At 44.1% G+C, this 23,750-nt stretch overlaps 1 protein-coding gene across 3 annotated transcripts in view; it reads left to right on the top strand.

Moving 5' to 3' along the window:
• LOC144827733 (sodium- and chloride-dependent neutral and basic amino acid transporter B(0+)-like) overlaps window positions 1-22,919 on the top strand; it is a 3,091,484-nt gene extending 3,068,565 nt beyond the window's left edge. For 2 of the 3 annotated variants that reach the window (XM_078685938.1, XM_078685939.1), the window contains one exon: window positions 22,664-22,915. In XM_078685938.1, the coding sequence (XP_078542064.1) occupies window positions 22,664-22,822 (159 nt within the window). In that variant the 3' untranslated portion in view covers window positions 22,823-22,915. Of the gene's footprint in view, window positions 1-22,663 lie in introns of all 3 variants that reach the window. The other variant, XM_078685937.1, reaches the window with a different exon arrangement.
• Window positions 22,920-23,750: the final 831 nt, after the last annotated feature.

Below are 23,750 nucleotides of genomic sequence, written 5' to 3'. Positions count from 1 at the left end.
TCTAATGAGTCATAACTACAGCTCATGATTCTTACTCAGAATAATACTACATGGATATAAGGGGAGACCACAGACTCAGAACTGGTCTGGGTCTCAAATAGAAGGGGCCAAAGTGTGGACAGCCCTGAACACATACGAGGGCTAAGAACACACTACATACACCTACCGACTATATTAGTTCTGCCCATAATTAAGTAAGAGCTCGAGAAATAACTTTAAATGAGGCCAGACTGGGCTTACCTGTCCGTCGGTACCCCGCGCTCACATCGAGCGGAAGTGGAGGTGCCGGCTGGATAGCCCTCACAGTTTAAATAACGGTGCCGGTTAGGTACGTACAGACACAGGAAGTGACGACCGCGGACAAACGGGTCCGCCCCTGGGATCCATCCCTAATGTGCGTGTCCGTACTCCCCGGTCCTACAATGTGCATATAGCGTTTCAGGAAAGGGTTAGGGGTTATCATGTTATCCTGTAAACCGACAGCTTGGTTGTATTAAACGAAAAGCCATTAAACAAGGAGAGCGCCGAGCTCTCTGCGCATGCGCTCATCTGGCGATACTATCCAGGAGGGGCTGTGTGTCCCTGCGCATGCGTGAGATGAAATGAAGGGATTACGTGATTATTTTAGTCACGAAAGTTTTTAAATCCCAAAACGAATACAGAGGGCAAGGACCTTCTGTCTAAATACTCGCGGTAGGAATGTAGTAGGCGTTTCTTCATTCAGCAAAAGGACAACTTTGGTACCTATACGCATGCGCTCTAGTGGTTGCCTCGGTCAGGGCAGAGAAAAAAAAAAAACCTGCGCATGCGTGTTGTTATGTAAATAAAGTGTATCACGAAGCCTTGTATTTTAATAGAAAAGCAATGTTACAGCATATTTCAGAAGAATACCTAGTAGTTAGTTGCTAGTATCTACAGAGCATGGCAATAGGAAGTATGACACAATTCTTCCAAGGTAGTTGGTTGGTCAAGGGCTGGTGAACGAGGCAGGAAGAGGCACGGTCCCTCAATTAATTCGGGTGAGCTAAGGGGTAAACGGAATGTGTTTACATCCCAAATATATATATAGACCCGCAACCCAGCGGTTGCTCATAAACTTCAACAAAACAGGTATGTGGAGGGTCAAGGGGTGTTATTTAACGACCTGTCACCTTATGCCCCTACTCATAAACTAACAACAAAAGAAGGTGACCAGGTCAAGGGTGGTGTGTCAACATAATGATACCAAAGGATAATGGGGAAGTGCGTGCCAAAGAGTTGAAAGAGTCACTAATGGCCAAAAGGATTCCCATCTGACCACCCTCTTGGCGGAATTTCATCATCTGGGAATTTGTAGATCGACTCAGGCACCGTCCAAACCATAAGGTAGCGGTGCGGAGGTAACTGTCGATACATTGGCCATATTAGCGCTCAAAGAAATCATACTAGTGAAGTGCAGTGCTTAGATAGCGATGTGTGAATAAAATTGGCTACCTAGAACAACAGGGAATATTTAGTATAAGATGTCTAGGTGTCAGAACAATAAAAACCCGCCTAGTCGTCAAATCATGGGACAACGTCATGGCGATGTGAGATGGTCAACATGTTTCAGCCGGTTTGAGCATTACTCCGGCTTTCGTCAGGACCTAAATTGGCAAACTGCTACTGCAAAAAAATTACACATAGACACGCAAGAATGTATAAGCGTAAAGTATGAAGTTACTATCTGGATACTATTATATCTACCGGGTCCTTGGATCCCCAATGTCTGTTGGAGACAGTAAGAGTTCTTCTCCCTGTCAACAAAACACAAAATAAAGATATATAGAATCTACTCACTGGTATACATACATCCCCACCACCTCCCAGTAGACATATAAGAAGACACACTTGCGGCAATAATTTACATCCCGCATTCCGGGAAAGCATACTAGCTTAATCATTCAGAGGCATTTCCTGCAAATGATACTCACCCAGCATTGTGTGGGTGCTGGCCTCACCTCGCCCGGCAACCGCTCGGGAAAACTGAGGCCCCGCTCTAGAGTGTAGAAGAAAATGGACACAGTAAGTACCAAGTTCCACCGTGTCCTGCCAATTGGCTCTACACATGTAACCTAAAAAACGTGTGGAACATTGTGCCTCTTACCAAACTCGACCCCCGCAAAAGCCAACATTTTCATCTGATTCATAGTGACCCTCAAAGTGGGTATAGTAACCAATGCAGCAATGAGTTTATTACTGGCTGAAATTCTCTAATGAGTCATAACTACAGCTCATGATTCTTACTCAGAATAATACTACATGGATATAAGGGGAGACCACAGACTCAGAACTGGTCTGGGTCTCAAATAGAAGGGGCCAAAGTGTGGACAGCCCTGAACACATACGAGGGCTAAGAACACACTACATACACCTACCGACTATATTAGTTCTGCCCATAATTAAGTAAGAGCTCGAGAAATAACTTTAAATGAGGCCAGACTGGGCTTACCTGTCCGTCGGTACCCCGCGCTCACATCGAGCGGAAGTGGAGGTGCCGGCTGGATAGCCCTCACAGTTTAAATAACGGAGCCGGTTAGGTACGTAAAGACACAGGAAGTGACGACCGCGGACAAACGGGTCCGCCCCTGGGATCCATCCCTAATGTGCGTGTCCGTACTCCCCGGTCCTACAATGTGCATATAGCGTTTCAGGAAAGGGTTAGGGGTTATCATGTTATCCTGTAAACCGACAGCTTGGTTGTATTAAACGAAAAGCCATTAAACAAGGAGAGCGCCGAGCTCTCTGCGCATGCGCTCATCTGGCGATACTATCCAGGAGGGGCTGTGTGTCCCTGCGCATGCGTGAGATGAAATGAAGGGATTACGTGATTATTTTAGTCACGAAAGTTTTTAAATCCCAAAACGAATACAGAGGGCAAGGACCTTCTGTCTAAATACTCGCGGTAGGAATGTAGTAGGCGTTTCTTCATTCAGCAAAAGGACAACTTTGGTACCTATACGCATGCGCTCTAGTGGTTGCCTCGGTCAGGGCAGAGAAAAAAAAAAACCCTGCGCATGCGTGTTGTTATGTAAATAAAGTGTATCACGAAGCCTTGTATTTTAATAGAAAAGCAATGTTACAGCATATTTCAGAAGAATACCTAGTAGTTAGTTGCTAGTATCTACAGAGCATGGCAATAGGAAGTATGACACAATTCTTCCAAGGTAGTTGGTTGGTCAAGGGCTGGTGAACGAGGCAGGAAGAGGCACGGTCCCTCAATTAATTCGGGTGAGCTAAGGGGTAAACGGAATGTGTTTACATCCCAAATATATATATAGACCCGCAACCCAGCGGTTGCTCATAAACTTCAACAAAACAGGTATGTGGAGGGTCAAGGGGTGTTATTTAACGACCTGTCACCTTATGCCCCTACTCATAAACTAACAACAAAAGAAGGTGACCAGGTCAAGGGTGGTGTGTCAACATAATGATACCAAAGGATAATGGGGAAGTGCGTGCCAAAGAGTTGAAAGAGTCACTAATGGCCAAAAGGATTCCCATCTGACCACCCTCTTGGCGGAATTTCATCATCTGGGAATTTGTAGATCGACTTAGGCACCGTCCAAACCATAAGGTAGCGGTGCGGAGGTAACTGTTGATACATTGGCCATATTAGCGCTCAAAGAAATCATACTAGTGAAGTGCAGTGCTTAGATAGCGATGTGTGAATAAAATTGGCTACCTAGAACAACAGGGAATATTTAGTATAAGATGTCTAGGTGTCAGAACAATAAAAACCCGCCTAGTCGTCAAATCATGGGACAACGTCATGGCGATGTGAGATGGTCAACATGTTTCAGCCGGTTTGAGCATTACTCCGGCTTTCGTCAGGACCTAAATTGGCAAACTGCTACTGCAAAAAAATTACACATAGACACGCAAGAATGTATAAGCGTAAAGTATGAAGTTACTATCTGGATACTATTATATCTACCGGGTCCTTGGATCCCCAATGTCTGTTGGAGACAGTAAGAGTTCTTCTCCCTGTCAACAAAACACAAAATAAAGATATATAGAATCTACTCACTGGTATACATACATCCCCACCACCTCCCAGTAGACATATAAGAAGACACACTTGCGGCAATAATTTACATCCCGCATTCCGGGAAAGCATACTAGCTTAATCATTCAGAGGCATTTCCTGCAAATGATACTCACCCAGCATTGTGTGGGTGCTGGCCTCACCTCGCCCGGCAACCGCTCGGGAAAACTGAGGCCCCGCTCTAGAGTGTAGAAGAAAATGGACACAGTAAGTACCAAGTTCCACCGTGTCCTGCCAATTGGCTCTACACATGTAACCTAAAAAACGTGTGGAACATTGTGCCTCTTACCAAACTCGACCCCCGCAAAAGCCAACATTTTCATCTGATTCATAGTGACCCTCAAAGTGGGTATAGTAACCAATGCAGCAATGAGTTTATTACTGGCTGAAATTCTCTAATGAGTCATAACTACAGCTCATGATTCTTACTCAGAATAATACTACATGGATATAAGGGGAGACCACAGACTCAGAACTGGTCTGGGTCTCAAATAGAAGGGGCCAAAGTGTGGACAGCCCTGAACACATACGAGGGCTAAGAACACACTACATACACCTACCGACTATATTAGTTCTGCCCATAATTAAGTAAGAGCTCGAGAAATAACTTTAAATGAGGCCAGACTGGGCTTACCTGTCCGTCGGTACCCCGCGCTCACATCGAGCGGAAGTGGAGGTGCCGGCTGGATAGGCACATTGTAGGACCGGGGAGTACGGACACGCACATTAGGGATGGATCCCAGGGGCGGACCCGTTTGTCCGCGGTCGTCACTTCCTGTGTCTTTACGTACCTAACCGGCTCCGTTATTTAAACTGTGAGGGCTATCCAGCCGGCACCTCCACTTCCGCTCGATGTGAGCGCGGGGTACCGACGGACAGGTAAGCCCAGTCTGGCCTCATTTAAAGTTATTTCTCGAGCTCTTACTTAATTATGGGCAGAACTAATATAGTCGGTAGGTGTATGTAGTGTGTTCTTAGCCCTCGTATGTGTTCAGGGCTGTCCACACTTTGGCCCCTTCTATTTGAGACCCAGACCAGTTCTGAGTCTGTGGTCTCCCCTTATATCCATGTAGTATTATTCTGAGTAAGAATCATGAGCTGTAGTTATGACTCATTAGAGAATTTCAGCCAGTAATAAACTCATTGCTGCATTGGTTACTATACCCACTTTGAGGGTCACTATGAATCAGATGAAAATGTTGGCTTTTGCGGGGGTCGAGTTTGGTAAGAGGCACAATGTTCCACACGTTTTTTAGGTTACATGTGTAGAGCCAATTGGCAGGACACGGTGGAACTTGGTACTTACTGTGTCCATTTTCTTCTACACTCTAGAGCGGGGCCTCAGTTTTCCCGAGCGGTTGCCGGGCGAGGTGAGGCCAGCACCCACACAATGCTGGGTGAGTATCATTTGCAGGAAATGCCTCTGAGTGATTAAGCTAGTATGCTTTCCCGGAATGCGGGATGTAAATTATTGCCGCAAGTGTGTCTTCTTATATGTCTACTGGGAGGTGGTGGGGATGTATGTATACCAGTGAGTAGATTCTATATATCTTTATTTTGTGTTTTGTTGACAGGGAGAAGAACTCTTACTGTCTCCAACAGACATTGGGGATCCAAGGACCCGGTAGATATAATAGTATCCAGATAGTAACTTCATACTTTACGCTTATACATTCTTGCGTGTCTATGTGTAATTTTTTTGCAGTAGCAGTTTGCCAATTTAGGTCCTGACGAAAGCCGGATTAATGCTCAAACCGGCTGAAACATGTTGACCATCTCACATCGCCATGACGTTGTCCCATGATTTGACGACTAGGCGGGTTTTTATTGTTCTGACACCTAGACATCTTATACTAAATATTCCCTGTTGTTCTAGGTAGCCAATTTTATTCACACATCGCTATCTAAGCACTGCACTTCACTAGTATGATTTCTTTGAGCGCTAATATGGCCAATGTATCGACAGTTACCTCCGCACCGCTACCTTATGGTTTGGACGGTGCCTGAGTCGATCTACAAATTCCCAGATGATGAAATTCCGCCAAGAGGGTGGTCAGATGGGAATCCTTTTGGCCATTAGTGACTCTTTCAACTCTTTGGCACGCACTTCCCCATTATCCTTTGGTATCATTATGTTGACACACCACCCTTGACCTGGTCACCTTCTTTTGTTGTTAGTTTATGAGTAGGGGCATAAGGTGACAGGTCGTTAAATAACACCCCTTGACCCTCCACATACCTGTTTTGTTGAAGTTTATGAGCAACCGCTGGGTTGCGGGTCTATATATATATTTGGGATGTAAACACATTCCGTTTACCCCTTAGCTCACCCGAATTAATTGAGGGACCGTGCCTCTTCCTGCCTCGTTCACCAGCCCTTGACCAACCAACTACCTTGGAAGAATTGTGTCATACTTCCTATTGCCATGCTCTGTAGATACTAGCAACTAACTACTAGGTATTCTTCTGAAATATGCTGTAACATTGCTTTTCTATTAAAATACAAGGCTTCGTGATACACTTTATTTACATAACAACACGCATGCGCAGGGTTTTTTTTTTTCTCTGCCCTGACCGAGGCAACCACTAGAGCGCATGCGTATAGGTACCAAAGTTGTCCTTTTGCTGAATGAAGAAACGCCTACTACATTCCTACCGCGAGTATTTAGACAGAAGGTCCTTGCCCTCTGTATTCGTTTTGGGATTTAAAAACTTTCGTGACTAAAATAATCACGTAATCCCTTCATTTCATCTCACGCATGCGCAGGGACACACAGCCCCTCCTGGATAGTATCGCCAGATGAGCGCATGCGCAGAGAGCTCGGCGCTCTCCTTGTTTAATGGCTTTTCGTTTAATACAACCAAGCTGTCGGTTTACAGGATAACATGATAACCCCTAACCCTTTCCTGAAACGCTATATGCACATTGTAGGACCGGGGAGTACGGACACGCACATTAGGGATGGATCCCAGGGGCGGACCCGTTTGTCCGCGGTCGTCACTTCCTGTGTCTTTACGTACCTAACCGGCTCCGTTATTTAAACTGTGAGGGCTATCCAGCCGGCACCTCCACTTCCGCTCGATGTGAGCGCGGGGTACCGACGGACAGGTAAGCCCAGTCTGGCCTCATTTAAAGTTATTTCTCGAGCTCTTACTTAATTATGGGCAGAACTAATATAGTCGGTAGGTGTATGTAGTGTGTTCTTAGCCCTCGTATGTGTTCAGGGCTGTCCACACTTTGGCCCCTTCTAGTTGAGACCCAGACCAGTTCTGAGTCTGTGGTCTCCCCTTATATCCATGTAGTATTATTCTGAGTAAGAATCATGAGCTGTAGTTATGACTCATTAGAGAATTTCAGCCAGTAATAAACTCATTGCTGCATTGGATACTATACCCACTTTGAGGGTCACTATGAATCAGATGAAAATGTTGGCTTTTGCGGGGGTCGAGTTTGGTAAGAGGCACAATGTTCCACACGTTTTTTAGGTTACATGTGTAGAGCCAATTGGCAGGACACGGTGGAACTTGGTACTTACTGTGTCCATTTTCTTCTACACTCTAGAGCGGGGCCTCAGTTTTCCCGAGCGGTTGCCGGGCGAGGTGAGGCCAGCACCCACACAATGCTGGGTGAGTATCATTTGCAGGAAATGCCTCTGAATGATTAAGCTAGTATGCTTTCCCGGAATGCGGGATGTAAATTATTGCCGCAAGTGTGTCTTCTTATATGTCTACTGGGAGGTGGTGGGGATGTATGTATACCAGTGAGTAGATTCTATATATCTTTATTTTGTGTTTTGTTGACAGGGAGAAGAACTCTTACTGTCTCCAACAGACATTGGGGATCCAAGGACCCGGTAGATATAATAGTATCCAGATAGTAACTTCATACTTTACGCTTATACATTCTTGCGTGTCTATGTGTAATTTTTTTGCAGTAGCAGTTTGCCAATTTAGGTCCTGACGAAAGCCGGAGTAATGCTCAAACCGGCTGAAACATGTTGACCATCTCACATCGCCATGACGTTGTCCCATGATTTGACGACTAGGCGGGTTTTTATTGTTCTGACACCTAGACATCTTATACTAAATATTCCCTGTTGTTCTAGGTAGCCAATTTTATTCACACATCGCTATCTAAGCACTGCACTTCACTAGTATGATTTCTTTGAGCGCTAATATGGCCAATGTATCGACAGTTACCTCCGCACCGCTACCTTATGGTTTGGACGGTGCCTGAGTCGATCTACAAATTCCCAGATGATGAAATTCCGCCAAGAGGGTGGTCAGATGGGAATCCTTTTGGCCATTAGTGACTCTTTCAACTCTTTGGCACGCACTTCCCCATTATCCTTTGGTATCATTATGTTGACACACCACCCTTGACCTGGTCACCTTCTTTTGTTGTTAGTTTATGAGTAGGGGCATAAGGTGACAGGTCGTTAAATAACACCCCTTGACCCTCCACATACCTGTTTTGTTGAAGTTTATGAGCAACCGCTGGGTTGCGGGTCTATATATATATTTGGGATGTAAACACATTCCGTTTACCCCTTAGCTCACCCGAATTAATTGAGGGACCGTGCCTCTTCCTGCCTCGTTCACCAGCCCTTGACCAACCAACTACCTTGGAAGAATTGTGTGATACTTCCTATTGCCATGCTCTGTAGATACTAGCAACTAACTACTAGGTATTCTTCTGAAATATGCTGTAACATTGCTTTTCTATTAAAATACAAGGCTTCGTGATACACTTTATTTACATAACAACACGCATGCGCAGGGTTTTTTTTTTTTTCTCTGCCCTGACCGAGGCAACCACTAGAGCGCATGCGTATAGGTACCAAAGTTGTCCTTTTGCTGAATGAAGAAACGCCGCCTACATTCCTACCGCGAGTATTTAGACAGAAGGTCCTTGCCCTCTGTATTCGTTTTGGGATTTAAAAACTTTCGTGACTAAAATAATCACGTAATCCCTTCATTTCATCTCACGCATGCGCAGGGACACACAGCCCCTCCTGGATAGTATCGCCAGATGAGCGCATGCGCAGAGAGCTCGGCGCTCTCCTTGTTTAATGGCTTTTCGTTTAATACAACCAAGCTGTCGGTTTACAGGATAACATGATAACCCCTAACCCTTTCCTGAAACGCTATATGCACATTGTAGGACCGGGGAGTACGGACACGCACATTAGGGATGGATCCCAGGGGCGGACCCATTTGTCCGCGGTCGTCACTTCCTGTGTCTTTACGTACCTAACCGGCTCCGTTATTTAAACTGTGAGGGCTATCCAGCCGGCACCTCCACTTCCGCTCGATGTGAGCGCGGGGTACCGACGGACAGGTAAGCCCAGTCTGGCCTCATTTAAAGTTATTTCTCGAGCTCTTACTTAATTATGGGCAGAACTAATATAGTCGGTAGGTGTATGTAGTGTGTTCTTAGCCCTCGTATGTGTTCAGGGCTGTCCACACTTTGGCCCCTTCTATTTGAGACCCAGACCAGTTCTGAGTCTGTGGTCTCCCCTTATATCCATGTAGTATTATTCTGAGTAAGAATCATGAGCTGTAGTTATGACTCATTAGAGAATTTCAGCCAGTAATAAACTCATTGCTGCATTGGTTACTATACCCACTTTGAGGGTCACTATGAATCAGATGAAAATGTTGGCTTTTGCGGGGGTCGAGTTTGGTAAGAGGCACAATGTTCCACACGTTTTTTAGGTTACATGTGTAGAGCCAATTGGCAGGACACGGTGGAACTTGGTACTTACTGTGTCCATTTTCTTCTACACTCTAGAGCGGGGCCTCAGTTTTCCCGAGCGGTTGCCGGGCGAGGTGAGGCCAGCACCCACACAATGCTGGGTGAGTATCATTTGCAGGAAATGCCTCTGAATGATTAAGCTAGTATGCTTTCCCGGAATGCGGGATGTAAATTATTGCCGCAAGTGTGTCTTCTTATATGTCTACTGGGAGGTGGTGGGGATGTATGTATACCAGTGAGTAGATTCTATATATCTTTATTTTGTGTTTTGTTGACAGGGAGAAGAACTCTTACTGTCTCCAACAGACATTGGGGATCCAAGGACCCGGTAGATATAATAGTATCCAGATAGTAACTTCATACTTTACGCTTATACATTCTTGCGTGTCTATGTGTAATTTTTTTGCAGTAGCAGTTTGCCAATTTAGGTCCTGACGAAAGCCGGAGTAATGCTCAAACCGGCTGAAACATGTTGACCATCTCACATCGCCATGACGTTGTCCCATGATTTGACGACTAGGCGGGTTTTTATTGTTCTGACACCTAGACATCTTATACTAAATATTCCCTGTTGTTCTAGGTAGCCAATTTTATTCACACATCGCTATCTAAGCACTGCACTTCACTAGTATGATTTCTTTGAGCGCTAATATGGCCAATGTATCGACAGTTACCTCCGCACCGCTACCTTATGGTTTGGACGGTGCCTGAGTCGATCTACAAATCCCCAGATGATGAAATTCCGCCAAGAGGGTGGTCAGATGGGAATCCTTTTGGCCATTAGTGACTCTTTCAACTCTTTGGCACGCACTTCCCCATTATCCTTTGGTATCATTATGTTGACACACCACCCTTGACCTGGTCACCTTCTTTTGTGTACTTGGGCCACCTTGTAGGTGGAGGTCAGGTTCAACCACTGGAGAGCACAATCCAGACCATAATGGACTGGGTTGCTCCAACCACCCAGACTCAGGTCAGAGCTTTCTTGGGCCTGACTGGGTACTACAGGATGTTTGTTAAGGACTATGGATCCATAATGACACCCTGTAGGCCCCTGGCTCTGCATAACTATCCCAAAGTAAGGTATAGTGTGCACGAAGTTCAGGAGGTCCCCATAGCAGAGGCTAAATTAGACAGCTCTCTTTGTGGTAGTGTGGTCGAGCAGTTAGGCTTATCAGGAGGGTGTGTTAAGCATTTATTGTATTCACTCAATCAAGGCTGATGGCACACACTCAGAGGAAGAATCTAGACCTATGAGATAAGTATAAAACAAAATATATTCTTTTTTTTATTTCTAGTAGCAAGCATTACTTGGCACAGGTAAGTGAAATACACTTTTAAATGCGAACCTTTACTAGGAAATACAGTTGTGGTTGAAACTACAATTGTTACAGGTTGGTATTTGTTTTTAAAACAGATTAGAATACATAGACATTACTTCAGAATTTTGGAATAGTTTTAGATTACTTTTGAATTGCATCAGCTACTCAGGGTGATATGCCTAGATATCACACTGTGGATCCTACAATACAAAGACACCATTTGGTTGAAAGCACAGTTGTTTTTCTTTTCATACAAAATACAGTTCAACGCAGAACATCTTAGGAGCAAAAAAAACATAGAATTGGTTCCTATGGGGAAAAGAGTGTTAACGGTTTACAGGTAAGTAAATGACCTGTAAGTATGGATTTTGGGTTAGGACCAAAGTTTCCCACTGTTCAGTTAGGCAATCAAACTGCCCAACCAAAGGCAATAGGGCGGCGGAGTGCAGAGTGCAGAGGCCCAGTGTTTACCAGTGGGGTTTGGGGCCATCAGCAGGGGGCTGCTTATGAACAGGCCACTTGGATCTGGGAGCAAAGCTTCTGGGTTAGGATCAGCACTGCAGGGGCCAACAATCAGCACAGGAGCTGCACCACCAGCGTCACAGAAGCGGCCTGATAAAGAGTGCCAAAAAGACATTGGGAGCCCTGTGGTTTGCAATGGAGCGCTCCAGTTTGAAGAAAATGTTGCAGGCTCGGACACCGTTTCCCGAAGGTGCCCACCAGCCGGAGAGGTAAGTTGGGTTCTTGGGGGATGCCTGACCACCGTCAGTTGGGCCACCCAAGGATGAGGGGCTTCGGCTGCAGGGGTGTCTTGAGGCATCAGGTCCTTTTACCAGCTCTGGTCGGGAAGGCCATTAAGGTTGAGGCTGCAGGCATTGGCTTGAAGATCTAGGAGATCACCAGATCCCTGGTCAGGATCACTGGGGAGACCTCTTCATGGAATTGGGCCACTCAAACTTGGGCTGTGGATATCGGGTGCAGAGTGGTGCAGAACCGCAGAGCTGCCTCGTTTTGTGTTGGAGTCTTTGGTTGAGCAAATCCAGTTCTCACATGAGACAGGGTATGTGAGATGAGTATATGGCAGGACCTCCAGGTTCTGGGGTGCTGCTGGCTGCAGGACGTGCCGGGGTTTCTACCGTAGGCAGGTCAGAGTCTGGACAGGCCAGGAGGGCTGGGGCCAAAGAAGTTGGTGACCTCTTCTTCCTGGGTCCGCATGGCTCTTCAGTCTTTCTTCTTTTTTCCTTTAATCTGCGGAGGCAAGGTTCAGGGTCACCCCATAATCCTAAATTTAGGGGCATTTACAGGGGTGTGCAGGTTGGGACCAATAGGTCCCTTCCTTGGGGTGAGTGCATCCCCTATTATACCACCCTGCAATAGGAGGGGGCATGAGCCTCTCTCTAATTGTCTGGGTACCCTCATCTTCAGGATGGAGGGGACTGAGAGGAGTGCTTCACCTCTCCTCCCCCACCTGAGGGGTGGGTTTGCCAAAGATGGGCACACATCTCCTCCTAACTTGGTTTTCCTGCCAATTCTCCCACCCAAAGTGGGGTCAGAACAGGGGGGAGCTAGTTACTGGTGAAAGCAAAAGGCAGGGACAGCTTACAATTGTGGCAGGCCTTTGAGGTTTCCCCTGAGTGGATCGAGCCCATCCTGGGGGAGGAGGCATGACACCTCTGCCCATGATGGCCTTTGTCTTTGGACCCAGGTGGCGGAGGCTCTTTACCCAGGGGTCCAGAAACCTGTCTCCTGGTGGAAAATGGCAGGTAGCCATCGGGAACCACACCAGAGCTGGTCCTTTTTCAGGGGGCATCTCTAAGATGCCCTCTGAGTGCATTTTACAGTAAATCCTACACACACTGGTATCAGTGTGGGTTTAATGTGCTAAGAAGTTTGCTACCAAACTTCCTAGGTTTCAGTAAAGTCATTATGGAACTGTGGAGTGTGTAATGACTGACTCCAAGAACATATACTCTTTATGGCTTTACTACACTTACAATGTCTAAGAACGTATCTTAACCCCTTGTCCGCGGCCGGAATTCCGCTCCTGTGCTGGACATTCCGATCGTGGGCGTGGTCATGACGGCCCCTAGCCGTCATCAGCACACGAGCACTGTGTGCCATGGTGGAGAAGCGTGGCTCAGTGGTTAGAGGCGGCAGACCCGGAAGCTGAGATCGACCGTGGACCAGGGTTTGATTCCCCGCCTCGGCGGGTCTCGGGCTTAAAAATTCCACGGACTCGACAATTCTCGCTCCGGTGTCTACTCGACTCACGGGGTCACACTCTGCGACTCTGGGCAATAGCTTGCTTAATCTCCACTACGGCCCCTCGCGGTGGGATGCCTGGCTTTCACCTTGTGGACACCCTGCCGGGGTTTCTCACAGGGGAATACCAGGACGGGTTCCCTAAGCAAGCGCTTAGATACCGTGTCGGTGATTTGCGCTATATAAATACATGTACATTTACATGTACATTTACATGACGGCTGGGGGCCGTCATCCGCATGGAAGGGGTTAAAAAAGATATGCAGGAATATTTTTATATATTGATTAATCAGAGTAATAGAGTGTGTATGCAGCAAGTACATGAAGAGAGAAAGAAACTGTGCAGGGTGCCTTCTAGCATGGCAAGCTTGAGAGAAAGCTTCTACATACACAATCAAAGCATTAATTGATACAAAGACCAATACACGCAGAGTTGACACTAAAGAAATTTAAAATAAATTGATTCAGCACCATAGATGCATGTATAATCATTTACAAACTCTAGACAGAATGCTACCTTTTTAAAGAATCTTCCATTCCCATTTTAGATGAACAAGTCAGGTGAGCTATGTTATCCCCAGTCACACAGAAGTGGATAATGTGGTTGAATCTTTGGCAAATATCTAAGCATGAGGCGAAGATGGACTGCCTGCTGAGTTTTTCTTTTTTACAAGATTCTGAACCCATATATTGTATAATTAGCACATTATATTTTACAGGGCATTCCCTCAGTCTTTCAATAGAATATAAAACGTTACAACGCATTGAAATTTATCGCCGTACGTTACATCGCAGTTTTTACAACATGATCGCAGTATGTTACATCACAGTTTTTACAACGACTTGCACAGGAGGGTGCTGGATTTAGGAATAGTATGATTTACTATTCCAACACTAGTCTACATACAGTAGGGAAGGTGTTGGATTAGTAAATTATACTATTCCTTAGGTTAGAGCGCCATCCAGTGCAAGTCGTTGTAACGACTTATGTTGTAATACCCGCGATGTAAAGGCATTGCGATGCAATGCCCGCATGGTAATGGATGTTTCCCCTTTTAATATTGTGGTTGTGGTCATTTTGTTAGAAAAGTATAAAGACCTGGAAAAACTGAATTCATACACACCCATCAGCATACTATACTCTGATTATAAAATCATCACAAAGCTTCTGGCTAATAGACTAAATTCCATTGCGCTTCAGTTGACACATAATTATCCAAGTGGATTTATTGTGGGTAGGCAACAATCCACAAGTTCATATTTTTAAATTGAGGCTCTGGCCTTTTTCAGCATTAAACAGATTCTGGCTCATGTTTTTTTATAGCTGAAAAAGCTTTCAATTTGGCTAGCTGGCAAACACTGTTTTACATCTTGACAGCGTTTCAGTTTCCAGCTCAGTTTCAACTGTATTGTACTGACTTGACTCTATGAAGGCACGTGTGCTAGGCTTACTGTGAATTCTTCAGAAACCAGTATCTGTGAAGTTCGGCAAGAGACTAGAAAAGGGTGTCCACGCCCTCCGATTTTATTTGCATTTTTAATAGAACCCTTTGCAATAGTGATCAGAGTAGGCAATCAAATTAGGACTCCAATCAGTTGAATCCCCAAATTTAAGCTCTACGCTGATGATATTATATTACTTTCAAAACTTAGGGTAGAAGTCCAATGTAGAGTCTTCAAGGTGTTTCACAAATTGGGTGGGTATAATATTAATAAAGGGAAAACTGAGATTTTATTATGTAATTGCATTTTAGAAACATTAATGCCAAATAGCCATTAGCCAACATGAAATCTAAGCGCTATTTAGGGAGTGTTATAATGGCTAATATCGAGTATTTATACGATTTGAATTTAATACCCTTGATTCATCGTTTTTAACTACCTCTTCTCTAAATAGAATCCTCTCCCCCTCTCTATTATGGGTTGGATTGTCTTTAATAAAAATGCTGGTACTACTGTTATTCCATTTTTATTCTCCTCCTTAACCTGTTTTTACATAACATATTTCTTAAGAAGATAGAAGGTTTAATATCAGCTTTATTCTAGAATAAGGAATCACCGCAGTTGGCTCTCCAAATGTTATATATGCCAATGGAAGATGGAGGACTCGGGCTTCCAGACTTAACGTTTTGTTATTTTACACAATCTTTTTCACGTTTACACAATGGAACATTATTTCAATTTGATGTTATATCTTTAATGCTTAATGAGTATAACAATTTAGATTTTATTCGCCTGACTAAGGGCCTTATTTAGATCTCAGCAGATGGTTTACTCCTCCACAATGGTGACCTATATCCAGTTCACCGAGATATAAATCCCATAGCATATAATTGTATTTATATTTCGGTGGACGGGATCTCCATCACCGTTGTAACGGAGTAACTTGTCTGCCAAGAACTAATTCAGGCCCTTAGTCCGGAGGTAAACTTTTGATCAGAACCTATCACTCCTAGCAATCCTATCTGACCCACACTCTATTGCAGTCTGCCTAAATCTTTGACCAGCTTGACCAAATACCACGAGTGGAGCTTTAAGCTTTTTGGTGCCAGAACTGTACAATTTTTGATGTAATCTTTAAAATTCATATCTCCGGTTTCCTACGTTTGGTATATGTAATTTTGGTGTCATTTTCAAGATAAAATATTTTCTATATTTATAAATTGGTGGCTGACTTTTTATTGCGTTGTGTATTTTACTTATTTACTGTTTTGGTGGTGTTAAATGCTTTACACTTACCTATCTCCTAAGGTAAGCCTGACTGCTTGTTTGCTAAACTACTGAGGGTTGAGCAAGGACTAATTTATTGAGACTTAACTTGACCTATTAGAGATTGTTGCATTATTAGTAGCTGAAGGTGAATACCCCAACCTACTCATAATCCACTTTCCCAAATTTGGTGTGTAGTTGTGGGATCCAGAACTTGTGTTTCAAAACACTATTCAGTATTTAAATTGGACAGTTAAAAATCTTCTAAATAAACCTAGTGCAAAAAATCGTTTTACATTTTTAATTTGGATTACATTTAATTAGCTCATGTTTAATTGTTTCTAAATTACTCTGCCCTCAATTTTTGCTGCAGTTTGTGTGACCCAAAACTAAGGGATACCATGAAGCTTGATCTTCCTAGCCTACCCACATTCCAAGTCACCAAGCTTAGGGACCTGTGTAAGGCTAGGAAAGTAACAGCACCCTCCAATTCCAGCAAGGCAGTACTGATAAAGGCCCTTACAGCCTAGGTAGAGACCCAGCTAGAGGGTCAGGCATCTGATACAGAGGAAGCTCCAGAGATAGAAAGACAGGGGGAGGGAGACTACCTAGACCTCAGTGATGAAGGTGATTAACACCTCTTGGCAAATACAGTGACCTGGACCTTGTTTAGAGATAGTGGGGTAAGGGGATTAACAGGAAGTGAGCCAAATCAGTCCCTTAGGGAAAGAATGCTTGAAGCACACCTGACTTATACAGCCCTAGAAGCAGACATGTTGGCCCTTGCCAAGAAGAAGTGAGCACATGATGAGAACCATAAGAGGTGGTAGCGAGGAATATCGTGGCAGCAAGGAGGAGACAGAAGTATCCCGGGATGGTGGGTTTGACCCAAGACTACTCAATGGGACTTTTCCTAAGTACCAGGAGGGTGATGAAATAGACAAATGGCTAACAGGTTTTGAGAAGGCCCTCAAGATGAAGAGGGTGAGTTCTCAATACTGTGGTTCACTCCTTTGTGAAATGATTTCAGTCGCAGGGAGAAATAGACTCTTGCCCTATAGTGAGAGGAGACTGAATCATATCCCCACATGAAGTAGAGCTTAAGCAGAAGGTTTAGTTTCCGCCTGAGCAGTACAGGGTCAAGTTGAAGGGCACCCAGAAAATCAGTACCCAATCCTGCGTTGACTTTGTAGCACTATCTGTCAAGGACCTCGAGGGCTGGATACAGGGTAACAAGTGAGCACCGATAAGGGGCTGTAATTATATTGGCCGACTGCCCTTCAGAAAATATACGCTAGAATCCAGTTGACCCTAAACTGTCTAGTCCCAGGGAACTGGGTGGCACAACAGATGAGTGGTTGAAACCAGGGTGACCAAGAGGAACCACAGATGTGACCAGAAGAAAGGAAGACAGGCCCCTCTAAGGAAAAAGCACTGGGTAAACAAAATAAAAAACAGAAAGAGTCCTTAAAAGGTACCCCAAACACCAGCCCAAGGAGGGGATTCCCAGGCCCAATCCACAACAAGGGGAAGCGGTATCAGGGAGGACCATTAGACTCTACATGGGCAGGGTTATGTTATTACTTGCAGTCAAGACACAAAAGGGGAGATGCAGTCTGCACAAAGGAGTCCCCACTGGTGGGAAGTCCGAGGGAATTGCTAGTGTAGGTGGAAGGTTGACCAGAGATGGGAAAGGGTATGAGGAGGTGACTTTAGTTTCCACATGTGGAGTAGAAGTTGCAACCCTGGCAGCCTTACCTCCAAGCATGGAGATGTACAGGCAAAGGCCTAAGATCAACGGGACTGAGGTCGAGGCTCTGAGGGATACAGGAGCCAGTGTGACCATGGTGTTGGACAAACTAGTTTCTGCAGAGGAAATGCAAACTCTGATGCAGGAAATAGGGCAGCAAGGTTGGTTGGAGAAATTGAGGAAGGAGCAGCATTTCTGTTGGTGAGCCTTTTACATCGAGGTACTCTGGAAGCCAGAGTGGAAAAGAACAATAAAAGGCCACACAGCCTTCCACAGAAAACCAACTACTGGATAAACAAAGGTGCAAATAGAAACACAAAGCACTAGACTATCACCTAGATTCATGAAAGGAAATTGCGCTCGCAAAGGGCCAGATTCTGAGAATCTGGCCCTTTGCGAGCGCAATGTTTGCATTTGGGATTCATCATCCCAAATGCAAAAATTGCTAATAAAGATTTCGCAAATTTGTGAGGATTAGCATTTAAGGAATCTCTATTAGAGATTCCTTAAATGCCATTCATGAAACATTCAAAAATTGCGATTTCGCAATTTAGGACCGCTATTTACCACGAAGTCAAACCTCGTGGTAAATAGCGAAAACTTAGAAAAATGCATTTTAATGCATTTTTCTAAGTAGCATGTTACACACACACATGTCCTCTGGACATGTGTGTGCACAACATCAGTGTAAATTCACATTTCAGGGGTGCTACAGGGTGTCCTTTGGACACACTTGCACCCTTGAAATTGCATCCTTATTTGCGATTAGCAAATTGTTAATCGCAGATAAGGAATAACTCCCCTTTGGCCCATAGGAATGAATGGGGAGTTATTCCTTATTTGCGATTAGCAATTTGCTAATCGCAAATAAGGAAGCTGTAGGAATCGCAATTTATTTTGCGATTCCTACATGAATCCCGTTTTGCAAGTCCTTAATAGCGATTCCTTATGAATCGCTATTAAAGACTCGCAAAACGGGTCTTTGATGAATCTAGCCGTATGTTCTTGAACTTAGAGCAAAAACCTTCTTTTCTTTTTACAAACCAGTTTTTCGCAACTGGACTAATATGATAACATTTAAGTGGTTCTTTATCCCTAATAGATCTGTGAATAAACAGAAGCAATATTGTTTTTTTTAAACTATACACTTTTCTCTTTATTTACAAATAAGTATATACCTCAGAAGCAGTTATTAGCCACATCATCCCTGTGTGCACGTCCCTCTGCAGCTCTTGCAGCAGACGAGCCTCTGGTAGTAATTGAGGGGAATTTTCTCTATCATCTTCATGAGATTCCTCACTGGCAGGGTTCATTGCTAGTCTCATATTGATGGCTATATTATATATCAATCAATCAATCACTTTATTTGTCTAAAAAGGCTAGAAAAGCCGATGGCTACATTATATATCAATTAATCACTCTTTTCTGCTCAAAAGGCCATAAAAGTCAAGTGCAAATGACACACATACTAATGTCAAACCTCAAAAAGTTAAAAAGATAAAAATAGATTAACCCTTTCTATACTGATGACGGAACCGCTCCGTCATCAGCTGCGGTGGCGCTGTGCTGATGACGGAGCGGTTCCGTCAAGGCCCGGCTGCCGCGCCTGCGCGGCGCGGATCCCGCGCCTGCGCTGGGCGTTCTATTGAGCGGGCGGGGCCATGACGGAACCGCTCCGTCATGAGCACAGCCCAACCGCGGCTGATGACGGAGCGATTCCATCACCAGCATGCGGCCGCCGTGCGACCGCCCCGCCCCCTTAGCGCTGCGGTGGAATAGCCGCCGCAGCAATGTGGTTAAAATAGTTAAGACAAAACTGGTTAAAACAAAAATAACAATAAAAAAGAATACATGTCATATCAGCTCAAGCTCGATGAATACAATATATACATCAGAGAAATTATCTGTTCTATGATAAGCAGATTCTTGCGTTTGATTACACATTGGATAACTTTTCTAATCGTTCAACATATTTGTATGGAGGACCATGACTGTAAATAAAACAGAGCTTGTTTGTGTAATCTTACGTTTGTTTTCCTAAAGAGCAGAATTAACGTACATTTCCTGATGTCATGACAACATTTGCAAAAACAAAATGCAAGTGCAAAGTTGATTGTGTAGAGCAACCATCACAGGGACAGACATCAAGAGGTGATGCAAACCTGACAGGTCCTCAGAAGGCAACCATGAAGTGAAAAAGTGCTTAAACTCAGCCTGGTCACAGGGTCGCAAATAATTATTACGTATCCAAACAACAAATCAAGATAGTGTTCCAAACTGGGTCTAAAGGCAATAATGCTGTTAAGGGGGAATTTATTTTTGGTAGATTCTGTGCCATACCTATTATTTCTTGACCACCACCAAAGGTATTCTTTTAGTTTTTGCTTAAAGACTGTTGAAAACATCTCAGCTGCCTGAAGCTCAACGCCGAGAAGACAGAGGTCCTCGTCCTCAGTACCTCCTCTTCAGCATGGGACAGCACCTGGTGGCTGACCGCCCTCGGAAGCCCACCTACCCCCTCAGACCACGCCAAGAACCTACACATGGTACTCAACTCATCTCTCACCATGAACCAACATCAACAAGCATCAACAAGTCCCTACTCCGCAAACTCCAGACAATACAGAACACTGCTGCCAAACTTGTCCTCGGTATCCCCCAACACGAACACACCAGCCAACATCTATGAAGACTCCACTGGCTCCCCGCGGAGAAAAGAGTCACCTTCAAAATCCTCACTCATGCCTACAAATGTCTACACAACAACGAACCCAAATACCTCAACGACAGAATCAACTTCAACGTGCCCAAATGAAACCTCCGATCTGCCAACCTCGCACTGGCCGAAACCCCGCGCATCCACTGAGCCAGAGCAGGCAGAAGATCCTTCTCTCACATCGCAGGCAAGACCTGGAACAAGCCACCAGCAGACATCAGACGCGCCCCCTCCCTGAACACCTTCAGGAAGATCCTCAAGACCTGGCTTTTCGGCTAACAGATCTGACGCCCCCCCCCCGAGCCTTGAGACCCTCACTTGTGATTAGCATGCTTACAATTCCCTGATTGATTCTCCTGATTGAGGGTTAATATAAAATTTGGGTATACCCATGGTCTTACTGGTGTTATTAAAATACATCAACCATAGAATTTTAAAGACTTTGGGGCAGATGTATCAAGATTCCAATTTGCGATTCCTAAATAGCGATTTTTAAGGAATCGCTATTTAGAAATCGCAAAATGGAATGTATGAAAAAAATCGCTATTTTTTTGCGATTCCCTAATCTTCCTTATTTGCGAATTCGCAAATAAGGAATGATTTCCAATGCATTCCTATGGGCCAGGAGGCCCATAGGAATGATTGTGAAGTAATTCTCAAATTGCGAATTCGCAATTTGCTAATCGCAATTTGAGAATTATTTCAAGGGTGCAGTGGTGTCTGAAAGACACCCTGCTGCACCCCTGAAATGTTCATGTGTGTGCATATGGCGCACATACATGCCCCATGGGCATGTGTGTGCGTCACATGCCACCTTAAAAAATGCAAAATTGTGCATTTGTTAAGGACTTCGGAAATTACCATCAACTACAAGTTGGTGGTAATTTGCGATTCCTTAACCAAAATTCGCAAAGGAAAAATGCTTCATACATAGCATTTAAGGAATCGCAAAATTTGCGATTCCTTAAATGCTATGGCAAATTAAGGAATCGCAAATCTTTGCGATTTCTTAATTTGCAAATTTTTGATACATTCAAAATATTACAAAATGACCATTTGCGAGTCGCAAAGGCCGAAATTCTGAGAATTTCGACTTTTGCGAGTCGCAAAACGGTTGATACATCTGCCCCTTTGTCTGTTCTCACACAATCTATAATCACCTTACGATTGAAATGGGTTTTGGGCTTTTGCTACATTATATAAAGTTTCACAGTCAGCAATAATTTAGCAGCATACCACTAGATATTGCACCAGAGAACTACAACTTTTTCGCAGACAACAGAATCTGCCTTTGAGCAAACCAAATGTCACTTCATAATCCTCATTTTTTGTTTATGAGTAGCCTTTTTCTACCTGTTTGTCTAGGGGTTCGGAGATGGATACATGGAGTCATGATTCATGGTCTTAATGCATATGCACCATAGAGTGACTCTTCCTATTGCAATATACATACTCTGTTCCAAAGGGTAGAAATATTACAAGGTGTCCCGTCTACATATTTAATCAGAAAATGAGTTATTCCATCGTATTGGATTGTTGTAGTCTCCAACTCAGCATGAGTCTTGGAAATGCAATATGTGAATGAATTTTTGGCAACGTTGCATCACGAAAATTCCTAAAAAACATGTATAAGCCGCTGCAGGCACTTTGGTAACCACAATTTGCTATTCATTATTTTCAATCGCAAAATAAGAAATTGATAAAAATAGTTGTGCACTTTTAAGAAATAGCATTTCTCTGTAGACCAACTTGCTCCTGTTAAGTAGATTTGCTGCTTGCTATTTTTTCTTAGGGAAATCCCATAATAGTAGTGAAAGAGGCAAGCTAGATGTGAAACCACTTTTTGACAATGAATTGCATTGGAATTGCGTTTATATATCACTTACACGCCCTGGCGAAGCATTGACATGCATTAAGGCAGGTAGTAAGCTACTCCTGAACCCAAGATTAGTGGTTAATCCACTTGTAATTAATGAATATTGGTTATTATTGGTTATTGCTCTATATTGGTTATTGTTGTGGAATAGTCTTGCGCTCTCCAGGATGCAATACAACATCACTTTTCTTTTTCTAATTTTAGCGCATAAAAAAGAGTTGTGCACCAACTGACAAATGGGGTCCTGCGCTGCAGTGCAACCGTGGTGAAAGATACAAGAATGCAGTGGATGTTGCAAATGGACAACTTGCACAAGTCAACAACTGTTCATTGGTTGTTTGTGACAATGAAGCATATTTTTAACATGATTACCTTTTACTGATAAGTAAATGATTTATTATTTGTGTTACAGCCCTGTGGAAGTACAAATTGAGATTGTAAATACAATTATCAATAAACCCAAAAATGTTTGTGCAATTTGACGCTTGTGTATACGTGGACATGTGTACGGCAGGTAAGGACATGCATCTGTCAACCATTTTCTGTTAACATCTTCCCCTCTCCATATTGTTAGCTTTGAGAAAAGACTTCAGTGCAGGGGTTTCGAGATTAAATGAAGGTCTCTCTTACAGCCAAATGTTCCTTGTTAACTGTTATTGGATTACTCATAGCACCCCTGTATTACCCATGTTATGGACTATCCTAGTAACACGAGGAGGTTTATAGAATTACGGTGTATGCCTTGTTGGGCCTTTTTAACCCCTCCCATGCTCATGATGAGCTCAGCTCGTCATGAGCCACGGTTCCCGTGTGCTCATGACGAGACCGTTAGAACGCTCACACGTGGGGCTAATTCCCCTGCTGTGCTGAGCGTTCTAAGGAAACGGGTGTGGCCGTGACGAGCTCAGCTCGTCATGAGCACACGAGCACCGTGGCTCATGATGAGCTGAGCTCGTCATGAGCACCGTGGCACTGTGCGCTCCCCCCGCCCCCCAGCACAGCAGGGGAATCAGCCCCGCAGTGAAGGGGTTAAAAGGAGATTGACGGAAGCAGGCAGCTGGCTGAATCTCCTTGGTGAAACTCTGAGTGGAATGCCAAAAATTGCCTTCATGTTGGGAGTGAGGAGTACATGATTTGATTGGGCAGAATCTGTGTGTGTCCACAAAAAAGTGCTTACCCTTCACACAGATGTGATCATTTTGTTTATTATTCCAGCTACCTAAGTTTAACGTTGAGGGTCACAACCATGCTATTGTAAATAAGGATTTTTAGATAAATACATAATTTGGAT

This window comes from Lissotriton helveticus, chromosome 4_1 (genome assembly GCF_964261635.1).
Source record: "Lissotriton helveticus chromosome 4_1, aLisHel1.1, whole genome shotgun sequence".
NCBI classification, from domain to species: Eukaryota; Metazoa; Chordata; class Amphibia; order Caudata; family Salamandridae; genus Lissotriton; species Lissotriton helveticus.
This window is presented reverse-complemented; position numbering and strand designations above follow the sequence as displayed.